Raw genomic sequence first — 25,066 nt, 5'->3', positions numbered from 1 at the left:
AAACCAAAAAAAAAAAAAAAAACCAACAAAAAAAAACCACCCTGCATTGCCCTCTTAGATCAAGTTCTCTAAAGCATATACAGGAAGAAGTTTTGGGCCTGGTCAAGCACTATAATGTCCTTTTCCCTAACTTTGTTTTGACAAAAACTGGAAATATTTTTGACTGAAATATCAGTGGTTACCCAGAGGTAGTCATTTAGCAGATAAAATGGTGACTCTCTTTCCTAGTTTAACACTAGGAGGACTAGTGTTAAAGACTCTAATCAGCAGCTTGTATTTCTCAGCTACCATGTTGGCACTTAGCAACTTTATAGTTAGTTTTGACACTCTTTTACTTAAGGCTTCCCATGTATAAAATCTTAAGAGTAGTATTCAGTGTTAAAATATTGGATAAATTGAGGACCAGCTTTGTATATTGAGGGACTAAGTCCATACAGGAAAGAATAAATTAGAAATGTATCCTGCCTATGTGATAAAATCCAACCAACATGAACAGGTATATAAAGAATGCAATTTACCTGTTACTTGAGATACATAAAAAAAAGAGAAAACCACAACTATACACACAAAAAGGTATATAACTTTATTCATAATATATCTTTGAGTTAAACTACACAAATTGAAGGAGATGTAACCATATGGCAGTAAGAGGTAGGAGAGATACAGAAATAGTAGACAAGTTGCATTATGCCAGTATGACTTTCTGTTGCCATAAAACAATCTACTCAAAGTTACAGAGCTAGTACTATCTTAGTATGCATGAGTGATTTTACTTTGCACTTGTTACAAAACCAAGAGTGCAACTGAAACAATTTCTAAGCTGAATATTTCATTAAATGTCTTTATGATCATAGTTAGAAGAATATGCTCCCATGCAAGCAGGTTACAGGAGTTCACAACTGATTGCAAAATACTTTCTTCTCTCTACACTGATGGAACAGTAATGATACAAAACCAATTAGGTATAAATACGGATTTGCTTCGTTGAATGACAAATTGCAATTGATCTTAAATTAAAGCAATATTTACAGGGATTTTGGTTTTCCACTTTATCTAGCAGGATGAAAAATTTTAGCGCAAGATACAGTGCAGTTACTACACGGGAAAAGCTTCCTTCCACACCCTGTGATTAAGACATGGTGCATGACTGAAACAGTCTAGGCAATTCAAAGAAAAGCAGATTTTAGCATAAATGATCTTTCTGTTCATGGTTTCAGTGGAAAAGCATGTAACAGCTCCTGTTACTGGTTTCACTGTTTTTTGTTTAGGCTATAAAGCCCTTTCTGTTAATACATAACAAACAGAGAGTGTTTACTAGTAAAGTATTGTGCCAGTCAGTTGTAGCACATTCCTGAAGGCTTAGCTAATGCTGTTAACATTTTAATATATACTCTGGTATTTATCTGAAGTAAAACCTAAACACAACAGTATTATAGCATGTGAAGTGAAAGTTACAACTCCATGAAGATGACTTCAAGAGTAGTTTTCAGGTAACTAACCAATGCTTCATTCCATTTAACCTTGGGGATTGTTCTCCCATAAATCCAATAAGCTATGGAACTTGTACTTAACAGTAAAAGTACACAATTTCTTCTGCCCTCTTTGGATCTTAACATACTTTGTAGTTCTTAAGGAACTCTCATGACATTCTTGACACTATTTCAAAGCAGAAAAGTAACTGCATGAGGATTGCTCTTGCAAAGTGAGAATAATTTGAGTTTCTACAGAGATATTGGCAGAGCTGCCCACTCCACCATGGATTTTATATTCCCCCTATCAAAGTTAGTGAAACACTCTTTGGGCAGTTGAAGATATGAAAGAGAATTAAAAGCAACTGTGAAGTTTAACATACTAGGTAAAAAACGCTTCTCTCCTGACACAACACAGTATTCCAAGTAATACCTGTACACTTTTTTTAGCCCACCCAGAGCCTTCATAAAACTTCCTTCTAAACAGTATTCCTGTCCTACTCAGTGTAATTGAACTTAAGTAAGTTTCCTTGAATGAATAATATTCAGGATCTGAACTACCCCTGACAAAAGATCGCTTTAGGGATTCTCTTTCATGTCATCAGATGTTGAGTCAGAAGCTGTTACTTGAAAATGTACTTAATGTAAAGCTTAAGTATCTCTACAACCTGGAGAAAACAGCTACACCAACTTAAAGAGAGAATTTTCAAAAGCATTTTAATGCTGTACATAGGCAAGCTATTCAATAAAGTATGAAATGTCTTAAGATTGTTTATGTATTAAGCTTTACCTCTTTAGTCAACAGATGGTAATATGGATATCCTAGATTTGTGTTTTCTCCAATTCCTTTCATTTCTCCTTGGATCAGCATTTTTCTCTCTGGTTTACTAGGGTAAGATTCATACCATAGATGTACAATGACAATTTGTTAGAATCAAGTTTATTACTTACCCCCAGATTTTGCATTTGCTTCTGCTGGAGGAGCTCTTTTATGAGCACAAGATCAATTGGATATAAAGTCTAAGGCTGAGGAGTTTGTGTGTATTTCTCCATTTGGGAGTCTGTTGTTATTCCTCCAGACTAACTGGCCGTGAGAGATCACTTTGCCTAAAAATTCAAAGCAGGCTCCTCAAATTAGTTTAAATATAGGAAGAGGAACGTGTGTTGAGAAGGTCCCTGGGCTAAGAACAAGTGTACTTTGTATCACAAAGCAGTGTGAACAGTAAACAGAGTAAAAAAGGTTAATATACTAGACATACAGAAGAGCAGCAGTCTTGCAAGAGTAATATTAACTGAGCAAGAAACAAATACTATAGAGTTGAAAAATCTTTACCTTGACTATATAGCCATCATTTTAGATAGGTATGTGTAATTAAAAAAAATCCCCAATTGTTTAAGCCAGTGATTTATCACACAAGAATAGAAAAAAATCCTTCTAAGGCAGTTCTTTTTTAAAATTTTCAGTACTAGTTATTTGTACAGTCACAGGCTCAGTTTTAGCTCATTACAGTTAAGAATTTTAAGTTTCTATTAAATACTGCATACATACGGAATGTAATACAGCTTGCCATGCCTAGGAACATAGTGCCATAATTGTGACCTCCAGGGCTGCCATCATGATGAGGGTACATGGCAGTAGAAAACGCAACAACTTTTCTTTCCTTTCCCAAGCAAAGTTCCATTTTGATTTCTGTGCATTATCCTGCCCAGAAATATTGTCTTCTCTTTCTCCACAAAGTGTGCTACTCCTTCATATGCAGTCACCTCCCTCTCTTCTGCCCAATGAAAAGTTGAAATGTATTTCCTGTTACTCATGAAACCCCCTCCACAGGATTAAGGAAACAGACTTCTCAAGCATGAATTTTAAGTACTCTCTATATCAACACTACTTAATGCTCATTATAAAAGGACACATCAGATGGGCCTATTGTATCAGTATTTCAGTATTTCAATACTGTTTAAAGGAGTACAGCCATCGTGATTCTCAGCATACTAACTAACACATCTTTTACACTATCATTTTAGAAGTAGCTATTAGGCAAGATCAGTGCCCTACAAAACTCCTCCCCACTCAGCAGCCCCGGAGGTCAATCTGATGCACATACTGAAATGACTTGGACTTGGGGATTTTGATAAACCACCTATTCAGTGTATTGATTTTCAGAGAAGTAACTATACATAAACACTATGTCCCAAGTTATGCGCAAGAGATCTGTTTATCAGATTTATTCTTGTTTGCAAACACACACAAAGAATTTTCTGTCTTCTATTCAAGCAGAAGAGTTACAATGGTGCTTTTGCTACTAACTATGGTATGCGTTTTGGGGTTATACATCATTCCAATTCATATGACTTGTTGAAGTCAGGAATGTTCTTCAGTGCTGCCACTCAAATATCGGCTCCGGATATGATTTCTCAGTTGCTCTATGAGCTCAGGATTCTGCTGCTGTATCTGCTGTGCAAACTGCTGCCCCCTGTGTTGAACAGTTTTAAGTGAGCTCAGCAAGTGAAAGCAGCATTTGTAAGAAAACAGGATATCACAATACAGCTGAAAGGTGCATTACATTAAAATTAAGATTAAAGATACCTTGATTTCCAGTTTAAGGTATTTGCAGTCTTATGAATTTATCTGGTTGAAGTGTCCCCAAACAGGATCATTGTCATAAATTTATTTTCATTCTTTAGTACTATTACTTCTACTTGATCACATGGAGGAGAAAAGTATCACCTTACAAAATATATTGCCTTTTATGGTAAAATAACACATCTGCTACAGTGATTTATTACCTTCTTTTTGACAGGATCCACTTTAACTGTTTAAAGTAACAACTCTTAGAGTTGGCATGCAACCTTATGTTAATGGTTCCAGAAATACAGTATGCAGCTGCTGACTTGTACTTGTGAACGCAATGTCATTAATTGAAAGCAAGCATACTATCAAATTTTTGTATCTTTCATGACTGAAGTAATAACAGATATAACAGTTGTAGCTTAAGAATTAAATTAATAGAAGAAACTATTCCATGTATAACAGAAGCATAACACTTGTTTACTAATAAAAAAATAAGTAAAAAATATGATTTCACAAAAGCCTAGCTTGTCATCTCTATTCTGCATTTTGTGCGAGTAGCAAACTATCAAGACTCCTTCAAACTACACTGCAGGTTGAAGGAAAGACACATTTTTATAGATGTCTGCATAGTCCACAGTTTTTATGAAAACAGCCCTAAATTTTTGCAGCAAGACATTTCTATGTGTGATGTAAATCATAAATTACTTTTGCCCTGAAGAGGTGAAACTTAAAAATAGTTTGGAATTGGCTAGAATGCTGAAATAAAGTAAAATTGTATGCCCTATGAGAGATCTTGGGATATAAGCAAATGGCATGTTTTTTTGCAGACCCTTCCAGATGGATATCATCATTATAGTATAAAAACCTTGCGTCCTGAGTTTTGTAAAGTATTCTTCATTATCCTGAGTTTCCTGAAATATTCCTCATCTAAATGAAGGGATGCCAGAGCAGAAATTGGTTTGACTTGTGCTAAGTAAATCTGTAGCTTTCCTAAATAGTATCTGAGATATTAGGTAGTTATCCACACAATTTAAAAGCACAAGTAGGAGTACTTAAAAGATTTAAAGGAATTTAGTAAGTGGCATTAGAAAATGCCACTTACTAAATATGAGAGTATGAGAACATATGAGAACCAGAAAGTGAAGCTGAGCACACAGCAGTTCAGTGATTCCAGTTGATGGCAATGTATGGAGGAAACAAATGCAGTCCTGGAAAATAAATCTTACAGTTCCTGGTTTTAATAACAAACAGTGGGAACAGACCACAGTATAATTCCCTTGACCCTCCTCCTTTTTAAATAGATGTTGCACAGTTACCCTGCTACAAATGTGACAGTTAAAACCATGCAGTTCTTACTTACGCGTGGATCAGGCTGGACAAATCCGAAAGGCCACCAACCCCAGCAGCAGGGCCACCAATGGCATTTGACATCATCCCTGACATCCTGGAACAGTTAGCACAGAGTTTGCATTGGGTTGTGCAGGGACCTTTACTGTAAGCAATAAGCCCCACTTATTTTTTTAATTGCTAAGAGGAACTAAGTTGCAAGGAGAAGAAGCTACACTTTTACAGTAAGCAAAATAAAATTACGTTTTCAATAATATATCTACATTTCAAAAATATAGCTGTAAGTACTATGCATCTTTTATTAATTCAAACATCTTAAGACATTTGTTTTAATGATAACCCAATTTAATACTTACAGTTGTTGAATTTGAGGATTTTGCATTAAGCTTGCTGCCTAGAATAGACAACATACAGCTGAAATTATAAAACATTTACTACTTGGCTGTCACTGAGAAAATCATGCAGAAGAAACCCACATGCTCTGTTCTGTTTTATTACAAAATTAAGTTTACATGCAGAGTAAAAAAAATCACTACAGCAACATATTTCATGGATGAAGCTGATACAATTTGTTATGTGTTAAAGAAAAAATAGTGGTTATAGATTCAGACATGAAAAATATGACAAGCCATTTAACATAAAAAACCCAGCCCCAGAAAACTAAACAAACAAATGAAACATTGAAGAATTGCAAGGACAAATGTTTTCAACTGGACTGTTTGGACAAAAGTCTGTATTTTGTTGCTTCTCAGCCTGGATAAAATAATTTTGTAACTACTATTAGTACCAGGCCTTAACAGTTAAGATTATGGCCACAAAATATTTCAGACCAAATTGGAGTGTGGACTTACTTTGTAGTATGGTTTTGTGGTAACATATATCTTCTCTGGTAACTGTGTATCTTCTTATTTTGTAGTAAGCATGAGGCTATTTAAATTTCTCATTCATTAGATACCTCTAAAATTATACTGCTTTTACCATAGTGTAAGGGTGTCTGTGGACTGATACTATAGAAAAAAACGTGATTTTTCAATGTTAGTAATGTTATTCCTACAGAAATCAGTGTCTGTATGAATGCACCACCAGTAGACAAAACACAGTATGTGCTTCTTAACTGTCCTATTAAAGATATTACAAAAATCAGATATATCCAATATTCATTTTATTGATCAATATATCAATATATATAGATAACTCAAAAGTAAATAAACTTTTTTCTCTAGTTAATAGTTAGATATAAAATGGATAAAATGTCACATGCAGGTCAATTCTAAGCTCAATATAGGGTTAGTTTCTTCCATCAGTAATAAGCCTTATCTAGTTTAGAAGCCAAAAACTGAGGCTAATACCAATTTTCTCAAGGTCAGAGAGTGAGGCAATTTTTTCACCTTAATAAAAAAAATCCAAGTAACTACACCTTGGGAAAATAACTCATTCATTCCTAAATAAATGCTCTGTGTCCTATCTAGTTCACCAGGCATCTTCTGGAAACAATGTAAAAGATTCTTTCCCCAAAGCCAGCTCCATACATCATTGATTTCAAACAGACAGAGGTTGTTTTAAGTACATCGTGTGGCTAGTGAAGTAGTACACATAGATGCAGTGCTATTTAATCATGAACGCCATCAGAGAACTTGCTCCCTCTTTCCTTGCCTACTGTCTCTATTATTTGGACCATGTTACCAAACCAGATATATGGATCTCTTTTGAATGCAGTGCACTTCCACACAAAAGCACTGGCTGAAATGTGCTGTTCCATTGAAGCTACCAGAGTGCTTGTAAAGTTTTAGCTGTTTTCTTAAAGGAAGTAAGTTTGGGGGTTGTTTTTTATGGGGTTTTCTTCATTTATTTTTCTCAAAATTCCATTCCAGAGAGTTAATTAATTCTGTTTTGTTAAGAAAGCTATATGGGAAAAAAGACAACTCTGAGGGAGAAGTACACAATTTGTTATTGTACTGAACGTAAGAAGAATGCAGTATATGCTATTTATATTCATTTTTTTTAAGTCTTAAGGTTACTAGGGATAATTTGAAAGAGTAAGAAGAGAAAGGTCCCTTGGATAGTTCTCCCAAACGAGAGTTACTTTAGTCCTTGTATCATTGTTAACTGTTCCGTGGAGAATTGAAGAAATTTTTATCGTGTTGTTGACAAGAGCTTTCTGTCATAGCATACATAAAAACAGCATAGCTAACCTATATGTGTTTTTTTCTATAAGTAATAGAATCAACTGGAAATAAGACAGGCTTTATTGGAGATACTTGCTTCACTCCTTGTTTTGTGTGTAAAATGATGTAGAAAAGTTTAAATTTAGTGTAATAAAACCATTGCTATAATAATACTGATTAAAATTGCTTGTATTATTGAACAACAGTTGTTCTTAAAAGTTCAGTTTTTAAAACGGGATAATGCAAACCTTGAGATATACTCACCATACTAATGAAGGCAGGATTGTTTATCAAACTTGCCATGTCAAAACTCAGTCCAGTTCCAGTCTACAAACAAATTGCAATTGAAGCTAAGTTTCCTACAAAATCCCAGTTTAAACTATTGTAAATAAATAGATACAGAGTAAACTTACAGGACTGGACACATCTCTTAGTTTCTGTTCTGCTATTTTCAAATTCGACTTGTAAGAGTCATTCTCTGGATCAAGATCCAGTGCTTTTTGATAACTGGTAACTGCTTCTTCATATTTATTCACAGAGGTCAGAGCCAACCTAGTATGAAATGAAGAAATTCTGGTTAGAACATAAATGATCGTCAAAAGCTAATGATATATTTTCTGTTCTAAGTAAAATAGTATCTCACAAGTGATTTTTAGCTTGACCATTTTTAATTAAAACAGGTACTACTGCTTAGTGTTAACACTTTTTTTTTAGAGAAGGGGATCTCTCAAGAACACATTTTGCGTTGTCTGTTTCATATATATGCGAGTTTCATTAAAAACTCTTTGGTATCATCAAGTGACTTAGTCACTTTAAGACCAGAAGTTGTATCTGGCATCTGTGCCTTTTTGCATAAGCTTCAAGTGTTTTTTTTCCAGTTCTTTTGACCTAAGAGATTATTTAGAAACTTACATGGGTAGGTAGGGCAAAGATACTCTTAATATGAGTTATGCAATGTTAAGAAACTAGACCTACAAATGCATTGTTTATTTTTATATATATTAAAACCCCATACTTTTAATATAGCAATTACTGTATTAAATATTTGAATAGAGAAGATGTTTCATGATTATAGTGTTGTCTTTATATGTTTATATAAAATTATTTTTATTATTAACATTTTCATTATCTTAAAATACTGGACCTACAAGTTTCAGCATTTTTGTCTCAGGATCAATGTAAAGGTTCTCCTTTTGGATCTTGTACTTCAACATCTTGACAAATAAGTTATACAGCATAGTAGTAATATATGTAAAATGCTGTAAGAAACCTTATTTAATGTTTTGAAAAAGACTCTGCTCCAGCAGCTAATGAGAGCACAGGATAGACTTACTACTTTTAAGTGGTATTTTACTTCAAATTTGGTTAGCCACTATGCTTAAAATATCATCTTTCTTTGAACTACTATTCCAGAAGTCCATCTGGCTGCAGTTTCAATTCTATCTGCCACTGTATTTTCAATTTATACTGACCAAAAACCTAATCTGATCTTTTCCACATTTTGTAGAAGATTTGTGTAACCCACATTCAGATACTTAGTACTTCAGTTCACCTTCTGATGCTGAACTACACAGCCTGGTTTGATAAGCCTGTGCTTATGCCCACTAACAGACCTTGGTCTTTCATCTCATGCAAACAAGTTCAGTGTTTTAGATATATCTGTGATTGTCATGGCTCTCAGTAAGAGTATAAAACTCCAGGAATTTCCCATATAGCTCCTGGAGGAATCCACAAAGTATTAGTTTTGTCTCTCTTAACTCATTTACCCCCATAAAACACAGTCTCTCCCTTTTGGCCCATTAACTTGCTAAAATAGTTTCTGCCCAGACAAGAAATGCAATTCATTATTTCTGTGATGCAATAGTGCTTCTTACAGAAAAAGTATTTAACAGAGAAAGTTTCTTGGAGCATAGTACAAGTCAGAACAGCAGACAATTTCTTTCCTCACGCCTCCTACCCAGACAAGTGGTCTTTCAGGATCAGGCTGGAAATACCACCTTTAACTGACATTCCCACTTTAAAATGTCTCCCATCTCTGAATATTTGTGGCATTTCTGCATCTTTCTGTGACATATAAAGAATTTCTGTAAGATTCTGAGAAAAACTGATATGTCTCCATAATGCCATCAGAGAGCACATCTTTTTCATAAGGACTTTGTTGAGAAGGTGTTTTCTACACTGGGGCCATGGGGGTGGGATTTTCACTTATTACTAAACAAGCACAGTTTCCTCAATCAGCCTATGCCAAATGTTTACTCATCTGCTGGGTTAAGCAATGGCTTGTAGCTCAAAATATGTCCTCTATTAAAACAACCAGACAATAAAATAAAGAGAAGCTTGATTGTCTGAGGATGGTCCCACTTTCAGTGTGTATCAAAGAAACACTGGTCTTACACCCAAAACTCTAAAATAATCTCCAGTTAAATCAGCCTGTAGCATCTCTCTGTATCAGTGAAATCAAGGGAGCTTGGATGGTGCTATATGAAGAAACAATCTGAGGAGAGTTAAATAAAACAAAACCAATTCAACCTAAAATTTTGAAATCAATTCATCATTTCAAAAGCTCCTTGGTCTAGGTTGGTATTAGTAAAATCACCTGTATTATGGAAAGTTTTTTAGTGATAGAATTCCACCATATTTTATCTTAAAATAAATGTCCCCTGCATGGTTTTGTCCCAAGCCAACAAGAATTATCATAGACAATTTCAGGGCATGGTTCAAAATTTAATACAGACCAATGCAGTTTAGCAATAGGTTGTTTGAATGTGGCCACTCCATACTACAAAGTAAATTTTATTAACATGGACATAAGCCATTTTGGGCCAACTGACTCAACAAACAATCCCAAGCATTTTTTAATTTACTGGTATAAATATAACCTCAAAAGACATAATGCAGCATTAAGTCCACTACTACAATGTGCTTGATTATTGAAAATGTAAAGCTAGACATCTTGGAAGAATGGCTCTTCACTCAAACCAACAGCCTGTTAGAGCATTCCTGACATTGTTTTCAGTTAACACTTAAAACCACCCTCAAGAGGCTATGCAGCTAATCTCTCAGACATTGCTGAGAAAATCTGCCAAAGAGACATAGCTTATTCTTGCTAAAATAGCTTCTTCCAAAGAACTATTGAAAAGAAAAATCCTGCTAGTGTGAAGCCCCAACGCTATTCTCTAACAGCATCATTAACAGATTCAGTGTACCAACAGCAGAATTTTGATTCCTTTTAACTAGTTAGGAGGTAGGAAAAAACTATCATTACTTCCTAAACTAAATCCAGCAAGCTGAGGAATTGAAAGATAAAAACTGCAAACTGATGGAATCTGATGAAAATACTGCTATCAACCACATAGAAAAAGAGCTGACAGTCTGATAGGGTCACCTTCAGAAAATTGTTATACTTAAACAACAACAATGCTCTGTAAGTGAATTACAGTGAATTCTGTAAGTGTCTCCACATATTTCAGAAAATCTATGGTAATGTACACGTGGGTCTTCAGTTTTTACTCAGATTTCTATTAGCTTACCCCATTCTTCCATATGCTTTGCTGTACTTTGGATCTATTGCTATGGCACTCTCACAGTCCTTTATTGCTTCCCTGAAGTTGTTGAGCTTACTTAGAGCAGCAGCCCTAAGAGAAAGATGGTAAGGAAATGAAGCTTTGTCAAAAAAAACCCAACCAACCAAAAAACACACAAAAAACCAAAACCAAACCAAAGAAACCCAACACAAAACAACCAAAGCCCAAGCCTAGATATTCACACATTTCTGACTTATTTAATCTGACTTTCCATTCGCTATTTTGGCTATGCTTAACTTTCTTTAATGAAGTAGGACAAGCAAATGTTATGAGTTAAGTATGTGCCTAAGCGCATTGCTGGACTATGGTTTTGGAGAACATGTACTCACCTCTGAGGACACAAAGGACAAATAATTCTAAGGAACTGTCTAAGATCTAGGATATGACTACGCACAGAATAAATCATAAAACCTATTACAAGAAGTGAAACAGTCAAGTAGTAGTTTATATAAAATCACTGTTAAGGAGAAATATTTTATGTAATTGGCATTTTCCAGAAGTATAGTTTGACAGCCATTCAAAGGAATACTGTGATTTTTCCCTGCTCAGGATTTTATAATTCATCTCAATAACCTCTGCATTACTAAATTACAGTTACATCTCTATATTGGAGAAATATTAAATGTTGCAGGTATTAATACAATAAGATTAAAGACTTGATCAAATTAAAAAGGACACATTAAATGAAATTAATGTGACACAATTAAAATGAAACACACTAATAATCAAAACTTCACCAGTTTGAAAGGTTACAAACCACTCTCATTTATTTTTCCTTGGTTAAAAAATTATAGTAAAAATTAAAATATTTTTCATTGCATAAAGAATATCAATTTGTTATTAAGAATCCTTTGTCCTGTGATTAGCTCCAAATTGCTTGGGTTTTTCTGACTTTGATTAAAATGTCTTCTGAATGGGACTACTTATCTGCTTTTGGGCTGTTAAGCAGTAGTGCAACTCCACAGAGGCCAGTGAAGATTTATATATAAAAGCTGGGGGCAATGCTTGTTCTCACATGTGTTTGAACAGAAAACATTTTTCCATGTTCACAAGAAGATTTACATGGCCAGTTAAAATTTTGAGGGCATATCAGTCCACTCTTTTTTGCACTGCTGTGGATAAAAAGCAATCCCACTGAATGCAGCATGTCCCCATGACTCCCTAACAAGCTTAAGAATAAGGTATATACTTATTGAAATACTTTTATCATCCACAAAACTCCAAACAACTCCTGTTTTCTTTTAAATCATTACATACAATACTGTACTGACTGACATTGAAATTCATTTTGGTTCTCACAAATGTGGTATGTGATGATGCAACACAAAAATTATTTCTGCTCTTGCTAATTAAAACTTTGACATTTAAGCCTGTACTGAGGAAACTTCCAGTGATTTCAGGAAGCTTTTGAATCTGGTCTGATATTTCCATTTTGTACATAAAGTGACTCATGTGATCAGTTTTCACAAGGAATGTAGATGATTTACACTTTTGAACTGCCATCCTAAATATGTAAAATGTTAGCAAACTGCATAATTTCCTTTCTCTTTAAACTTGCCTTTAAACACTGAATCTCTCATTTCTATTTATCACAAACTAAACTCCAGAGCAATGGATGCAGAGCTTCAAAAATAGCACAATCCAGTGGGTACAGTGCCACAAGGCCAGATTTACAGCACTTAAGTTAATATATCCTATATCCTTAAATTAATAGTGGAGGCACTCTAGAGGTGGGCTCATTCCAGTAGGGCCTAAAGTCGGGGCTGCCTTTGCTCTTTGGCTGCTCTTCCAAGCAGTGTTCCGCAAGAGCAGACAGCTGTGACTGGGTTACCATGCCCTTCCAAGCTTACCTGCTGCCAAATCACTGTCTTCTTCATTCATGACGGTAAAGAACAGATTAGATAAGAAAACTGTAACAGCAGCATTGTTATTTTTCAACAGGTCGCACATGAAAATACTATTTACAAAATGCTTGAAATCTCCAAAATGGTATTCCTGCATTGATGATTTTTTTTTGTCAGTGGTAGCTAGTACTCAAGGAGACAGAGAGAGCAGCTGAATCACTAGAACACTAGAGAAAAAGGCTTTTACTACTCTCAGCAGGCTAGAAAGCACAACCTACGTTATGATTTAATATAGACAACCTGACACACACAATACCTTATCTGAAGAGTTGTAGGTAATTTTAAAGCCCATTTTAACTGATACAGACATGCTGAATGAGCCCATTTTTACCCTAATTTTACAAATCCAGCAATAGATTTCCAAATAGGGGTTTCTAGCCTTTGACCTCCTTCACAATTTATTTTTACAGTAATGTTAACAAAGTCCAGGAATGAAAGGTGTGTATCATGGGTTTACCTGTTGCAGTAATAGACTGCATTGTTTGGATCCAGTTCTATAGCCCTAGTGTAACAATCCACTGCAGCACCATAATTTTCTTCCTTCATATGATTATTACCTGAAATGAATTATAAAAAGCTCTTAAGTAATTAGATGAGACAGTATGTAGTTAGATGAGACAGCTCTGTATGAAAGAAACAGAGCAGCTACATTTTAGCATCTACAGAAGTGAGTTATGACTGCACTTTTTTGAGATACATCCTTTTAAACAGAAAAGTCACAGAATAATGCAAATAAAAACATCTACTATGTCTGTGAAGTTTACTATGTACATTGCAGTACAACACAGAAACCTTCCTCTTTTCATTTTGGTATTTCAGACTTTCCAGCTAGTTTCTGCTGTTAAGGAAAGACCACTTCACTGAGAAGTGTAATTGTAATTGCAGTTTCCTCTCTAGTAAACTATCTTTGCAAGCCCAATATGCTATGTTAATTTTTTAATCTCATTTTCTTATATGTCCCAACAACTTGCTAGTAAGTATCTAAGTAACACCACCAAAAAAAATCAAACTAAGCACATAAGCCCCATTTTTGTGACACTAAATAATTAACTCATTAAGATAATGAAAATTATGTATAGTGTAAGCAATCCAAAAGGATTCAGAAGTAAAGTTTCTCACCAAGGGAGCTTAGAACTTCTACTTTGTAGCAAAGTTTCACATTTCATGTACTTTAAGTCCAGTGGAAAAAAACCCAGAAACGTTTATGTAACTTCTTTATGGACAGAAAACTCTGGACTAAGGTCTTTCAAAGCAAAAGACACGTTACACATTCTTTTGTCCCCAACACAAGGCAATCCTGGTAGTTTCTCTCTTTCTTGATGATACAGCAGTAAAAATCCCTAGTTCAGTGCCCTAAGTTGTCTGTGGTTTTGCTACAATCAATTTTTGGCCAGCTAGATCCTACAGAAGCCTTGATTTCCTAGAAATGTCAAGAAATGGTCAGGAAAAATATAGATTCCACTGACTTCTTGTATTTCAGCCAAATATTTAAACCTTCTCCTAAAATAAACAAGTCAAGGGATAGGTCAATAAGTTACTACTGATGTAGGTAACTGCGTAAGCAAAGGCTAGAAAAGTTCAGTCAGTGCAACAGTTTATCTCTGAGAGAAAGCAAGACTGTGGAGCAAGTCCTCAGTGCTTGCACTAACTGAAGCAACTGTACTTGCATTTATTCGTGAACACAAAGAGCTTTGTGAACAAAACCAGATTTAAGTAACAAAGTATCATCAAAGTAGTACAAAATCACATCCTCCAATATTGCTACATTAGACTGTAATTATAGTAAGCGGTCCCTTCCAGTGAGAATTCAAACAAACTGTACTTGCGTGTATACCTTCAAAATACATGCAGAATGTAACAACATCTTTCTTGTTTCTAGAGGCCCACTGTTTATGCAGCTTTCCTTTGTTCTGAGGTAAAGATCTGTACACTAAATTATGTTTTCAGACAAAAAACCTTGCAAGTCAGCTGCACTCAGCAAGATTGCAGCAGTTAGTGTTCCTTTAAAACAAAAATGCCATCAATGTCTATCAGCATTAGAATTTCTGATACTGGTCTGAATATGACCCAGCGTACAAGGTTAAGTTGGAGATAGTATCAGTGCATACCCTTCTTGTTATCTCTCTCTCCAGCTGCAACCTTGATACAGGAAAACAGAAAAATAGCTAGATCTACTAATTCTGCTGAGATAAGGAAAAGCAGCTGTATTTTTCTATTTTAATGTTATACAAAATCCTTAGGACAAAAAAATTACACGAAGGGTTATACTTCTGAATGTGTGTCCTCTATACTGTAAATACTACCTATTGTTATAATTATGCTGTGGTAATAAAACACAGATCTTCTTACAATCAGGCCACCATTACATTATACAAACCTGCACATAATCTGTGCTCTTACACATCTTACACTAAACTGAAGAGTCAAACGATATACAAGGTTAGGCATCTAAATTCAAGTATTAAGTAGTCTGGAGTATATATTACTTCCTGGTTACCAAGAAAGAAAATTTAGCTCCCTGATTTTGTTTTGCCATTCATTAGTGAAAATCTACAAAGATTAGGGCTGGTTTGAAACCAGAGGAGCAGGCTGGTGGCCACAAAGGTGAGGCAAGTTGTTCGTTCCATTGTTGAGGGTATACAGATAGAAATGAGAAAAATCACAGTTATAGAATTATAATATTATATAAGATACACATCAAGTAGAGTTGTCCAGGTTATCTAATTTATTTCCTAACTCAGGCTAGAAAATACTCATAACTGAAAAGCACGACAGCAGTGATAGATAATATGTGTGTGAATATGCGTAGGATCAAAACAACAGAGAAAGCAGGACACAAAGTTTTAATTTTATTATGGGAAATTACCAGAGGCATTTCAAGCAGTTCAAAACTGCTTACTAATGCCCCTGACAGATGACACTCTAATCGGTACTTTGTTACCAAGTTTAGACCCTTCTAGTTTTTTTCAGCAGAGCTGTGGAATTACTTTGGTAAAACCACACAAAGACTAATACATAGTACACACTGATTTCATTTCCTCAGTCTATTTCACAGACCCTTGTGGACTGAAAGATAGCAAGACTGATATCACAGATTTAAAAGAGCTGTAACACCCACACCTGCAAAGTGCTGACTATTCCTAGGGTTCAATAACCATACTGAAACCAAGAGGTAGTCTTCACTTTCCATGAATTGGTAGTAACAGCAAAACAAAAAGCCAGCATGCACAGCAGGTAGGTTACAACTTACTAACACATTTTCACTTGTGACCTAACCATGTTTGAGCACTCATTCTCAGAATTAAAAAGCTAATGAGCAACTCCAACAATTAGGAAAACTTATTTCAGAGCCAGTAGTGAACTGCATTTATGATTACATATGGCCAGTTTTAAGGTAAGAGAGACATGGAATTCATTTTGAAAAACAACAGGACTTCTTCCACATTATTACAGAAATTTTGAGAGGATTATATCTGCCTTGCAGTTAGAAGTTTACTTGTTTTTCCTATAAAACTCAGCTACCTGAAAATCTAACAGGTCACAAACAATGTGATTCATAAAGCATCAATCCATAATAATTCATAATAGTTATCAGTGCTACATGCTTTTTATAATTTCTCTCCCCTTCTTTCTGAGGGGAAATAATATGGATGCCTTCTTGGGTGGCATTAGTGACTTCTATGCTACAGCTGGTTTTCCTCACAGAACAGCAATAAGAGCTGCCAGAGGGAAAATAAACAACTGGCTTGTCTGCAATTTTTATAAAGCACACAAATAATTTCACATATGTGAAATATTAACCCTAGCAAGTTCAAAAGAACTTTTCCATTGGCTTCTGTTGGGTCAGTTTTTAACCAATGTTTGACATCACATACCCATTTCAATAAGAGAAGAAACTTGTATTACAATTCCATGCACAAACAGCCAAACAATAGCTGTTCATTCTTAAAATTTCTGCTACCTAGGAATATTTCTAACTATATGTTATCCCATAGATTTTAAGCAACCTCCAGAGCCAGGAAGAGAATAAACATTATTTCCTTTGCTCCTGGATGGAACAAATTACCTAGCCCTCTTAGGGCGTAGCAGTCACCAGAGAATCTATAAGCTGAAGTTTTTTGTAGGGTTTGTGGTACCCAGCTGCTATACTATCACTACCCACAATAATGCAAAAATATAATAAGAGCATAAGTAAATTTATTTCTGTTTTTATTACAAACCTTCATCCTTCAGTTGGTCAGCCTTTACAACACCTTCTGGTAAAGAACGTGAGAGAGGCAGCATGTCATTCTGTATGGGAAAAAAACCAAGATTTTTTCCTTTAATATATAAGCCCTGATTTTATAAAACTTTTAGAAATAAGTGAGAAACATCTGCAAACTATGAATAACCTTAGGCACATCAGGCATTTATCTCTGGGAATTGCAAAATGCTTAAATAAAGAATAAAAAACTTCAAGTGAGAATGAGGCATCCACTCTTTAGTAATTCTCTAAATGGAATTTTCCATGTCTAGCTGAAATTAATTCCTCCCACTGCCCCCAAAGATTCACATTATCCTAGCTTTTATGGAAATGTAGTTTTTTTCATATTTTCCTTAAGTTTTCACATCATTTTGACCTATACAGAGCTTTAATATTGTTGTATTCATATACAATATGAAACCTTAGCACATACTAGAAGAGTAACACTAGAATCTAAATTAAATTCTTACCTTTTGAATAGAATTTGTGAACATTTCTATCAAATGCTGTGAGGATGCAAGATGAGTATCTTCCAGGGTAATCTTAAACACAGTCTCCAGACACTGAATTGCAACTTATAGGAAAAAAAAATTAATAACATAGGTCACCAGTTTCTCAATATAAGCATAATTTCACTAATTTATTTATAAAGCTGTGACTCACTTCCTTATTCAACTAGTAAAAGTAGCTCCTTGGAACATAAAAAAAAATAAAGAGAGGCTACCTGATCTCCACAGAATGAAAAAGATCTAAGATATACACAATCCACATATAGTTTGGTCATTATATTTAAACCAATTTAAAGTTTAATTTTAATTCTTTCACTCTTTTAAAGTTTTTTTTAATATTTTTTGCCAGCTAGATCCTACGTAATATATATAATGTAAAATATAATGATTTAAGAAGAGCACCACAACTCATAACACGACTAGAAATGTCCATGTGTCACACACCCCACCTCAAAGCACACAACTGGCATATATTTGTGTGACAAGACAGCTAGAAGAAAATGGTTCATCTTTACTGTACAGAATAAAGGCAAGATACTTATTAGTCTCATCTTTTTTTGGAGAAAAGTATATTTATTTGAAGATACTTTATTAATCAAATGTTGCATTAATCACAAAACTTTGTCCTATAAAAAAAATATTTGCAATACCCTTTCACATGTTCTGTGTGTAAGGATTAGCCTGCAATAATGTAAATACACTCACCTAAAAATGAAAACTTAAAAATGTAGAGCCATATCCCTAGCTGAAGTTTTAAATATGCTCATAGTTTTAGACAAAAGAAGATTTGTGGCAATTACTATACACAATTCTCTCTATATACATACATATATATATGTACATAAACACAGTTAAACTATTGCAAATTATGTAATTATTTTCCTTATAATCTTAAGAACCTAGTACAGTGTTTTTATTAACATATATCATCTAAATGTTTTAGACTGAAAACTGAGGAGGAACAAAGAAGGGTCTTTGTAAAGCCTAGCTTCAACAGAAAAATGGGTGTTTTAATACATATTAGGGATAATCACGAGTATCTGAATTCAAATTAAGTATCAGTAAAAGCAGATTCTTAGTATTTAAACTTACCCTCAATCCAATGTTAACATAATAAATATAATTTTAATTATGTTTTGCATTATGATGAAACTGAACACTGATCCAAAATTAGAAAAGTAAAATTACTGAACATTAAAAACTATAAGGCCAATTTTTATCTTCTATGTCAAAGCCGGCAGGAAGGGGTTGGAGGGGAGGGGGAAGAGATTTGTAAAACAGGTAGTAAAACCTGGAAGATGTAATTTTTTTAGAAAATTATACAATAGAAATTTCTTACAAACAGTATGGCATGACACAAAGTTAAAGTTGATAGCATGTAACAATTGAATACACTGCTAAATATGCATTATACAAATTGGTCCTATAATCTATAAATCAATTGACCAGGTCCTAAATCACCCAGTAAGAGCACTGAGGGATTCAGGTTAAGCTCATTTGTCTCCTGCTACGTGAAAAACTTAATTCTTGTAAACACAGATTATGAATTTTGAAATATATATAAACCTTTAATAGTACTTTCTATTACCAGACTGATTATAAAATCAGTGAAACACATATAATTTTTCCTTATATGGCTTAATAGGATGCCACTTACAATAGTTTCTTACCAATTTTCCCTGCCAGTTTTTTTTACTGAAAGGCACTCCCTTTTTTTAATGCCTCTCCTCATTTGTAATTTTGCATAAATTTAAAATACAACCCAATCCCTTACCTTTCTTAAAGCATTAAATCTATGACACCAAATCTCTATGATATAGAAGAGTTTCACAAAATGCAGCAGTGCACATTATGTGTAAACAAAATTACTCTCACTACAGTATTATTACTACTCAGCATTTTCATCAAATAATTAGTTGGCGCTGTAAATTCCCATATTTCTCCTTCAAGTGGAAAATGGAACTTATAATCCTTCTATCTATCACTTATAGTATATGTGATATATATAGATATAATAAAATTAGGACCTCTTACAGGATGAATCAATAGATTAGAATAACCACTGGCTAAATGCAAGCCAACAACAGAAACCCACACAGAAAGAAACATTGCTAAACAGAAACATTTTCAAATCAGAAAATATAGTAAGTTGTGACAAGGTCTGTAACTACCCTGTTTTAACACTATACAAAAACACAACTCCAGTAAAGTCAAAGGACTGGAAACCTGGTTTTTGCCTAAAAAGTTTTTCAGGAGGCCAGACTGCCAGCACCTTGATATCCCATTTATTGAGGCACTGTCAAATTCCACAAGCTCGATATTATCAGGGAGAGACTTGATGCACCACATGAGCTATTCACCTGAGATTTTTCCTTTGTCTGATATCCAAGGCCAAAGTTATCTGTTCTCCCAGTTAGCTCTACCATCATCCACCTAGGTGGCTGAAGCTTGAAGTGACCACCTGGCAAACCACTTCCCTGCTGAACAGCTGGGGCTCACACAAACACCCACTATCTGACAATACCAGCACTGGGCTATGCTGGAACCCAGTGCCACAGAGCTCCAGGACTTCTGCTGTCCAAATACAAGTCTGCATCACCGAGCAACATGAAGGCCAACACAGCCTGCATCACAGCCAACTTGCAGGCTGAATAATGAGCATTATCTGGGCTGCTAAGGCCCCATTAGTACTTGCTGTCATCTTGCCTCATCTTACACATCACCTTACCCGTGTCAAGTATTACATGCATCCACTGCCTTCCTGTTTTGGAAACAGTGCCCTACAGAAAATAGTTGTGGTATATCAATCACAGAAGTAAGAAGAAAATCACCGCCGTGGGTATGTTGTAGAGAGTTTTTGCTTTAATTCCACAGAAATAGGTACTATAGAAAAGAAAAAAGAAAGGGAGAACGAGATAAAAACCCCCACCCGGTAAAGAAGAAAGAGAAATAACTGCAATTTAAACAGAGTCTAAAATATAACTTGGAAGAAGGGAAGTTTCTAGTTCATACAAAAGAGTTGAGCACTAACCACCGGGGATCTGTATCACTGCTGGAGATGCTAGGGGAATATAGTTCTCTGGTATACCTTCCAATTACTCTGCTTTCTCAAAATAAGGCATTTTTATTCATCAAGCAAGTACAAAATTCCTAAAGGAAATTCACACTCTCATTGACATTTCTGTAGAATTCAAACATGCAGTATGCAGGTTATCATTGAGTATGAATACATCCTAGACTTGTATTTTATAAAGGCTCAATTTTTTTTTGTGATGTTCTATCTCTTTTTTTTTGTTGTTTTATGGAGAGTGGGAACTGTTTGAATTACTTCTTGGCACAGTCACTTAATCATACAGTGTTTTGTCTTTTCACAGACACCAACTAGGTACATAAGGTACCAACAAAAATTATCAGTCAATTCTCTTCATCCCTTATGTCTCCACGTAACATTAAATACTTCAGTGAGTAAGACTCGGCTATTGCTACTGTACATGCACTAAAGATATTTTGCACAACTAAAATGAGTCTATTTTTCAGAATGCCTGCCTCTTATCCTCTAACACATAGCATATGGTACCATGCTTGTGGCAGAGCACAAATCTAAAAATAGGATTTCAGATCTATATTAAAATGGTAACTTTTGCCTTGGCTTTTAAGCACAACTGAGGTTTTGTAATATCTTTTATTTAGAAAAGTGAATCTTAAAATTGATTCTTTCATAAACACATTGGCTAAGGCTGCTCTAAGACATGTTATCAGGTAAATTTTCAACCATTACCCAATTTTTACCAGTTTCATTATAAAAGCAAAAGTATATCTCTTCATTTCTATTATATATGACTTCCAAAAACATTTTTTTCTTTTATCAAATGAACATCATCATAATCTGACACAGGTCAAATTTTTTGATGGCTGCTGCTTTTCAAATGTACAAAATGCTCCAGATTCTGACATAAAACCAAATCTTTTGGCTTTTATTCCTTTGGGACTATCCTTTGAATATAATGACACAAAGCTTTCTTTCTTGTTTACTTTAGTGAACAACTACACTGGACAACCAACAGATAATAGAAAGAAGCACACTCCAGGTTTATCTTTTAATTTACACAGGATTTGCTTTGCATCTCAGCAAAGTCTCTCCATGCCTAAGATTTCACAGAAATCAGTGATCAACTGCACTGCTGGTCGTAGACTTCTCTCTCCAAATTCCTCCTCTGGCTGACAGACACAAGCAAAGACTGCTTGAAACAGTAGAGAGATCTTTTTAAAAGATGCTATGAAAAACTTACTGCAGTATTAAGACTTAAATCTTCTCTCAATTCCACATTCTGATACCACCTGACATGAAGTCTCCAGTAATTAGGGAAAAGGAATAAGAGCAGTATGAAGGAGAACATCAAATACTACAAGGTTACAAAGACCTAATGAGCATCTGTCAATAGAGAAATATAGAGAGAATATGTCTACAGATAAATGAACTTGGGTGTATAGTAGAAGCTACATCCTACTGAAAATATCCACTACCACATACTCTTTGGAGCCAATACTCAAGTGAAAAAGAAAAGCAAAGCATTTATCTTATTTTCTTAGGATGTCTTTTTCCTCATAAATAACACAGAATCCTTGAAAGTAGGAAACAGTTCTTCTCATAAACCAAAACCAATATAGTAATTGTTTTACTTCCTCTGTAACCAGCAGAGCTACTAACAGAAATGAAATGAAGAAAGAACGCAAACATAAAAGAGAGAATGAAGCAGCAGAAATTTGTGGTACACATACACAAGTCATTACCATTGTCTGCATTACAGCACTGCTTAACTTAGAATCATAGAATTGTTCAGATTGGGAAAGACGTCTGCAACTGTAAAGTACCTGTTGCTCAAATTAAGGCACTACACATTTGTAGCTTTATAATACGTTATAAATGAGAGATGTCTTACAATTAATAATCTCAGAAACATTAGGATCACAATCTCATTTGCATATAATTTTTGGTTTTTATATATAAAAAACAAAATTTTTTTTGTTATTATACATAAAGGAATTTAACATCTGTGCAGGCACTGTATACATACACACACACACATATATATAAATAAAAACACATGAAAGTACATTTGTTGCTTACCTTCCAAGCTTTCTTGTTCATCTGGAGTGAAAGTATCCATCTGACTCTGTTCTCTCAAGAAATGGATGACTGCATAAACCAAGCGCTTGACTGATGACATGTTGGAATTGTTTTCTGTTATGTCTTAAAAACAACAGAATCTCTTATTTTAGAAAATTAATCCCTACAGTATTCCAACCTCCTAGTAACCTCAGTAAGAAGTACACACAATACATAAAACCCAATCCTTCACCAGAAAGCCCAATAACATGATGTGTTGAAAAAAGTGGTGAATTTGCATGGGTTAGGGAAAACTGCTACAATCACGTAGTCTAACTATCAGCAGAAAAGCACATATTTCCTCCAGTTCATTCCTGGAAGAAAAGTTCACCAAGGCTAAAATAACTTAGCAACTTATTTTTCATTTATAGGTTTTTTTAATGGTTTGCATTTTATTTACATATATACTTGCAAGTAGGACCATATGCTAAAGTCAAAACCAATAAAGTCACTGTGATAAATGTAATGACATAAAGAAACACACTCCAGTAGAAATTGTTTTATGATATGACTTGGTGTTACCCTTTGATAAAAGATATTCTATGGTCTGATATGGTGTTATCCTTTGATAAAAGAAGTTCTACAGTGTGACATGCACAGTATTATCCCTTCAGTGTAAGATGTTCTATGGTGTGACACAGTGTTATCCTTTCATAAAAGGTGTTCTCTGGTGTCACATGCTATTATTCTTTCATAAAAGGTGTTCTTTGATGTGACATGGTGTTATCCTTTCATAAAAGGTGTTCTCCAGTGTGACACACTATTATCCTTTAATAAAAGGTGTTCTATGGTGTGGCATGGTATTATCCTTTCATAAAAGGTGTTCTATGGTGTGACACGCTATTATTCTTTCATAAAAGGTGTTCTATGGTGTGACATGCTATTATTCTTTCATAAAAGGTGTTCTATGGTGTGACATGGTGTCATCCTTTCATAAAAGGTGTTCCATGGTGTGACACGCTATTATTCTTTCATAAAAGGTGTTCTATGGTGTGACATGGTGTTATCCTTTCACAAAAGGTGTTCTATGGTGTGACATGGTGCTCTGAGCAGTTTATTGTCACTTTGGACAAAGAAATGGAACATGGTGACCTCAGTGCATACTTGTGATTAGTGACACTACTGGCTCAGTCTGATTTCCATTCAGCATCATCTGGGAGTTATATAACTCGGAGGACAATTTTAGTCACAACTTTTCAAGTTATTTTTCCTTAAACCATTTTGATTTAAAAGGACAGTCTTATCCAGTTTTCCAAGCAAAGCAGGTTTAAAATATAGCATTAAATGAATGGCAAGATCAGCACCTGCTCTTCCTACCTTATTTTCTCTACAGCCCGCGACCAAATCGGTGTGCGGTCAAACCCACACCAGGCAAATTCGCGTCGAGACGGGGAAAGCCGGGAAGACCACCGGCCGGGAATGCACAGACGCGAGCGCTGGGGTCCCCTATCCGCCCCCATGAGGGACAGCGCGGGTCCCACCGGCCGGGCCGCGCTCCCTCCCCACGCCCACCTCCCGGTCCCTCCCAGGCTCGGGTCCGCTCTCTCGGCCCCCAAGGACAACTCTGCACCACCCGCGGCGCGGGCCCCTCCCGACACCGCACGGACCGCGGCCGCACCGCCCGGGGCCCAACCCGCCCCACCGGCCCCGAGCTCCACGGACCGGGGGCTGCGCGGACGCGGCTCCCAGCCTTCCCACCCCCGAGGAGCTGCGCTCGCCGAAGGGACGGGCATCGCCCTTACCGTGCGAGATGCGGCGAGTCCGCGCTGCCTCTGGCTACGAAACACCAGGGACGCAGAGGCGTGAGGAGGCGGCGGAAGCGGATGCGCAGGACCGCGGCGGAGCGGCGCTGAGCACTACGCCCGCGGGCAGCGGGAAGGCGGTGAAAGTGCGGTGCGGTGCGGCGCGGCAGCGGGCACGGGAGCAAAACCGCTTCTTCTTCTTCTTCCTCCTCCTCCTCCTGTCCTGCCTCCTCCTCTTCTCTGCAGCCCGTCCTGCCTCCTCCGGTCTTTTCTCCTCCTTCTTTACTCCTCCTCCCTCTCCGCTGCCACCGCCCCCCGCGCCGCCCCCCATGCTGTCGCTGTGCGCGGGCGCGGCTCGCAGGTA

At 35.9% G+C, this 25,066-nt stretch overlaps 2 protein-coding genes across 2 annotated transcripts in view; one reads left to right on the top strand and one right to left on the bottom strand.

Moving 5' to 3' along the window:
* Window positions 1-560: 560 nt before the first annotated feature.
* SGTB (small glutamine rich tetratricopeptide repeat co-chaperone beta) lies at window positions 561-25,033 on the bottom strand. Its single transcript, XM_066569681.1, is given in 13 exon segments — window positions 561-3,943; window positions 5,402-5,485; window positions 5,745-5,782; window positions 7,818-7,880; window positions 7,967-8,105; window positions 11,084-11,188; window positions 13,499-13,598; window positions 17,262-17,331; window positions 17,755-17,858; window positions 22,922-23,044; window positions 24,703-24,862; window positions 24,864-24,917; window positions 24,920-25,033. Coding segments are annotated over 13 exon segments (1,266 nt in total). The 3' UTR covers window positions 561-3,831.
* NLN (neurolysin) overlaps window positions 24,939-25,066 on the top strand; it is a 36,312-nt gene continuing 36,184 nt past the window's right edge. Inside the window, exon 1 of the mRNA XM_066569679.1 lies at window positions 24,939-25,063. Within this exon, the coding sequence (XP_066425776.1) occupies window positions 25,032-25,063 (32 nt within the window). The 5' untranslated portion in view covers window positions 24,939-25,031. The remainder of the gene's footprint in view (window positions 25,064-25,066) is intronic.

This window comes from Molothrus aeneus, chromosome Z (assembly GCF_037042795.1).
Source record: "Molothrus aeneus isolate 106 chromosome Z, BPBGC_Maene_1.0, whole genome shotgun sequence".
NCBI classification, from domain to species: domain Eukaryota; kingdom Metazoa; phylum Chordata; class Aves; order Passeriformes; family Icteridae; genus Molothrus; species Molothrus aeneus.
This window is presented reverse-complemented; position numbering and strand designations above follow the sequence as displayed.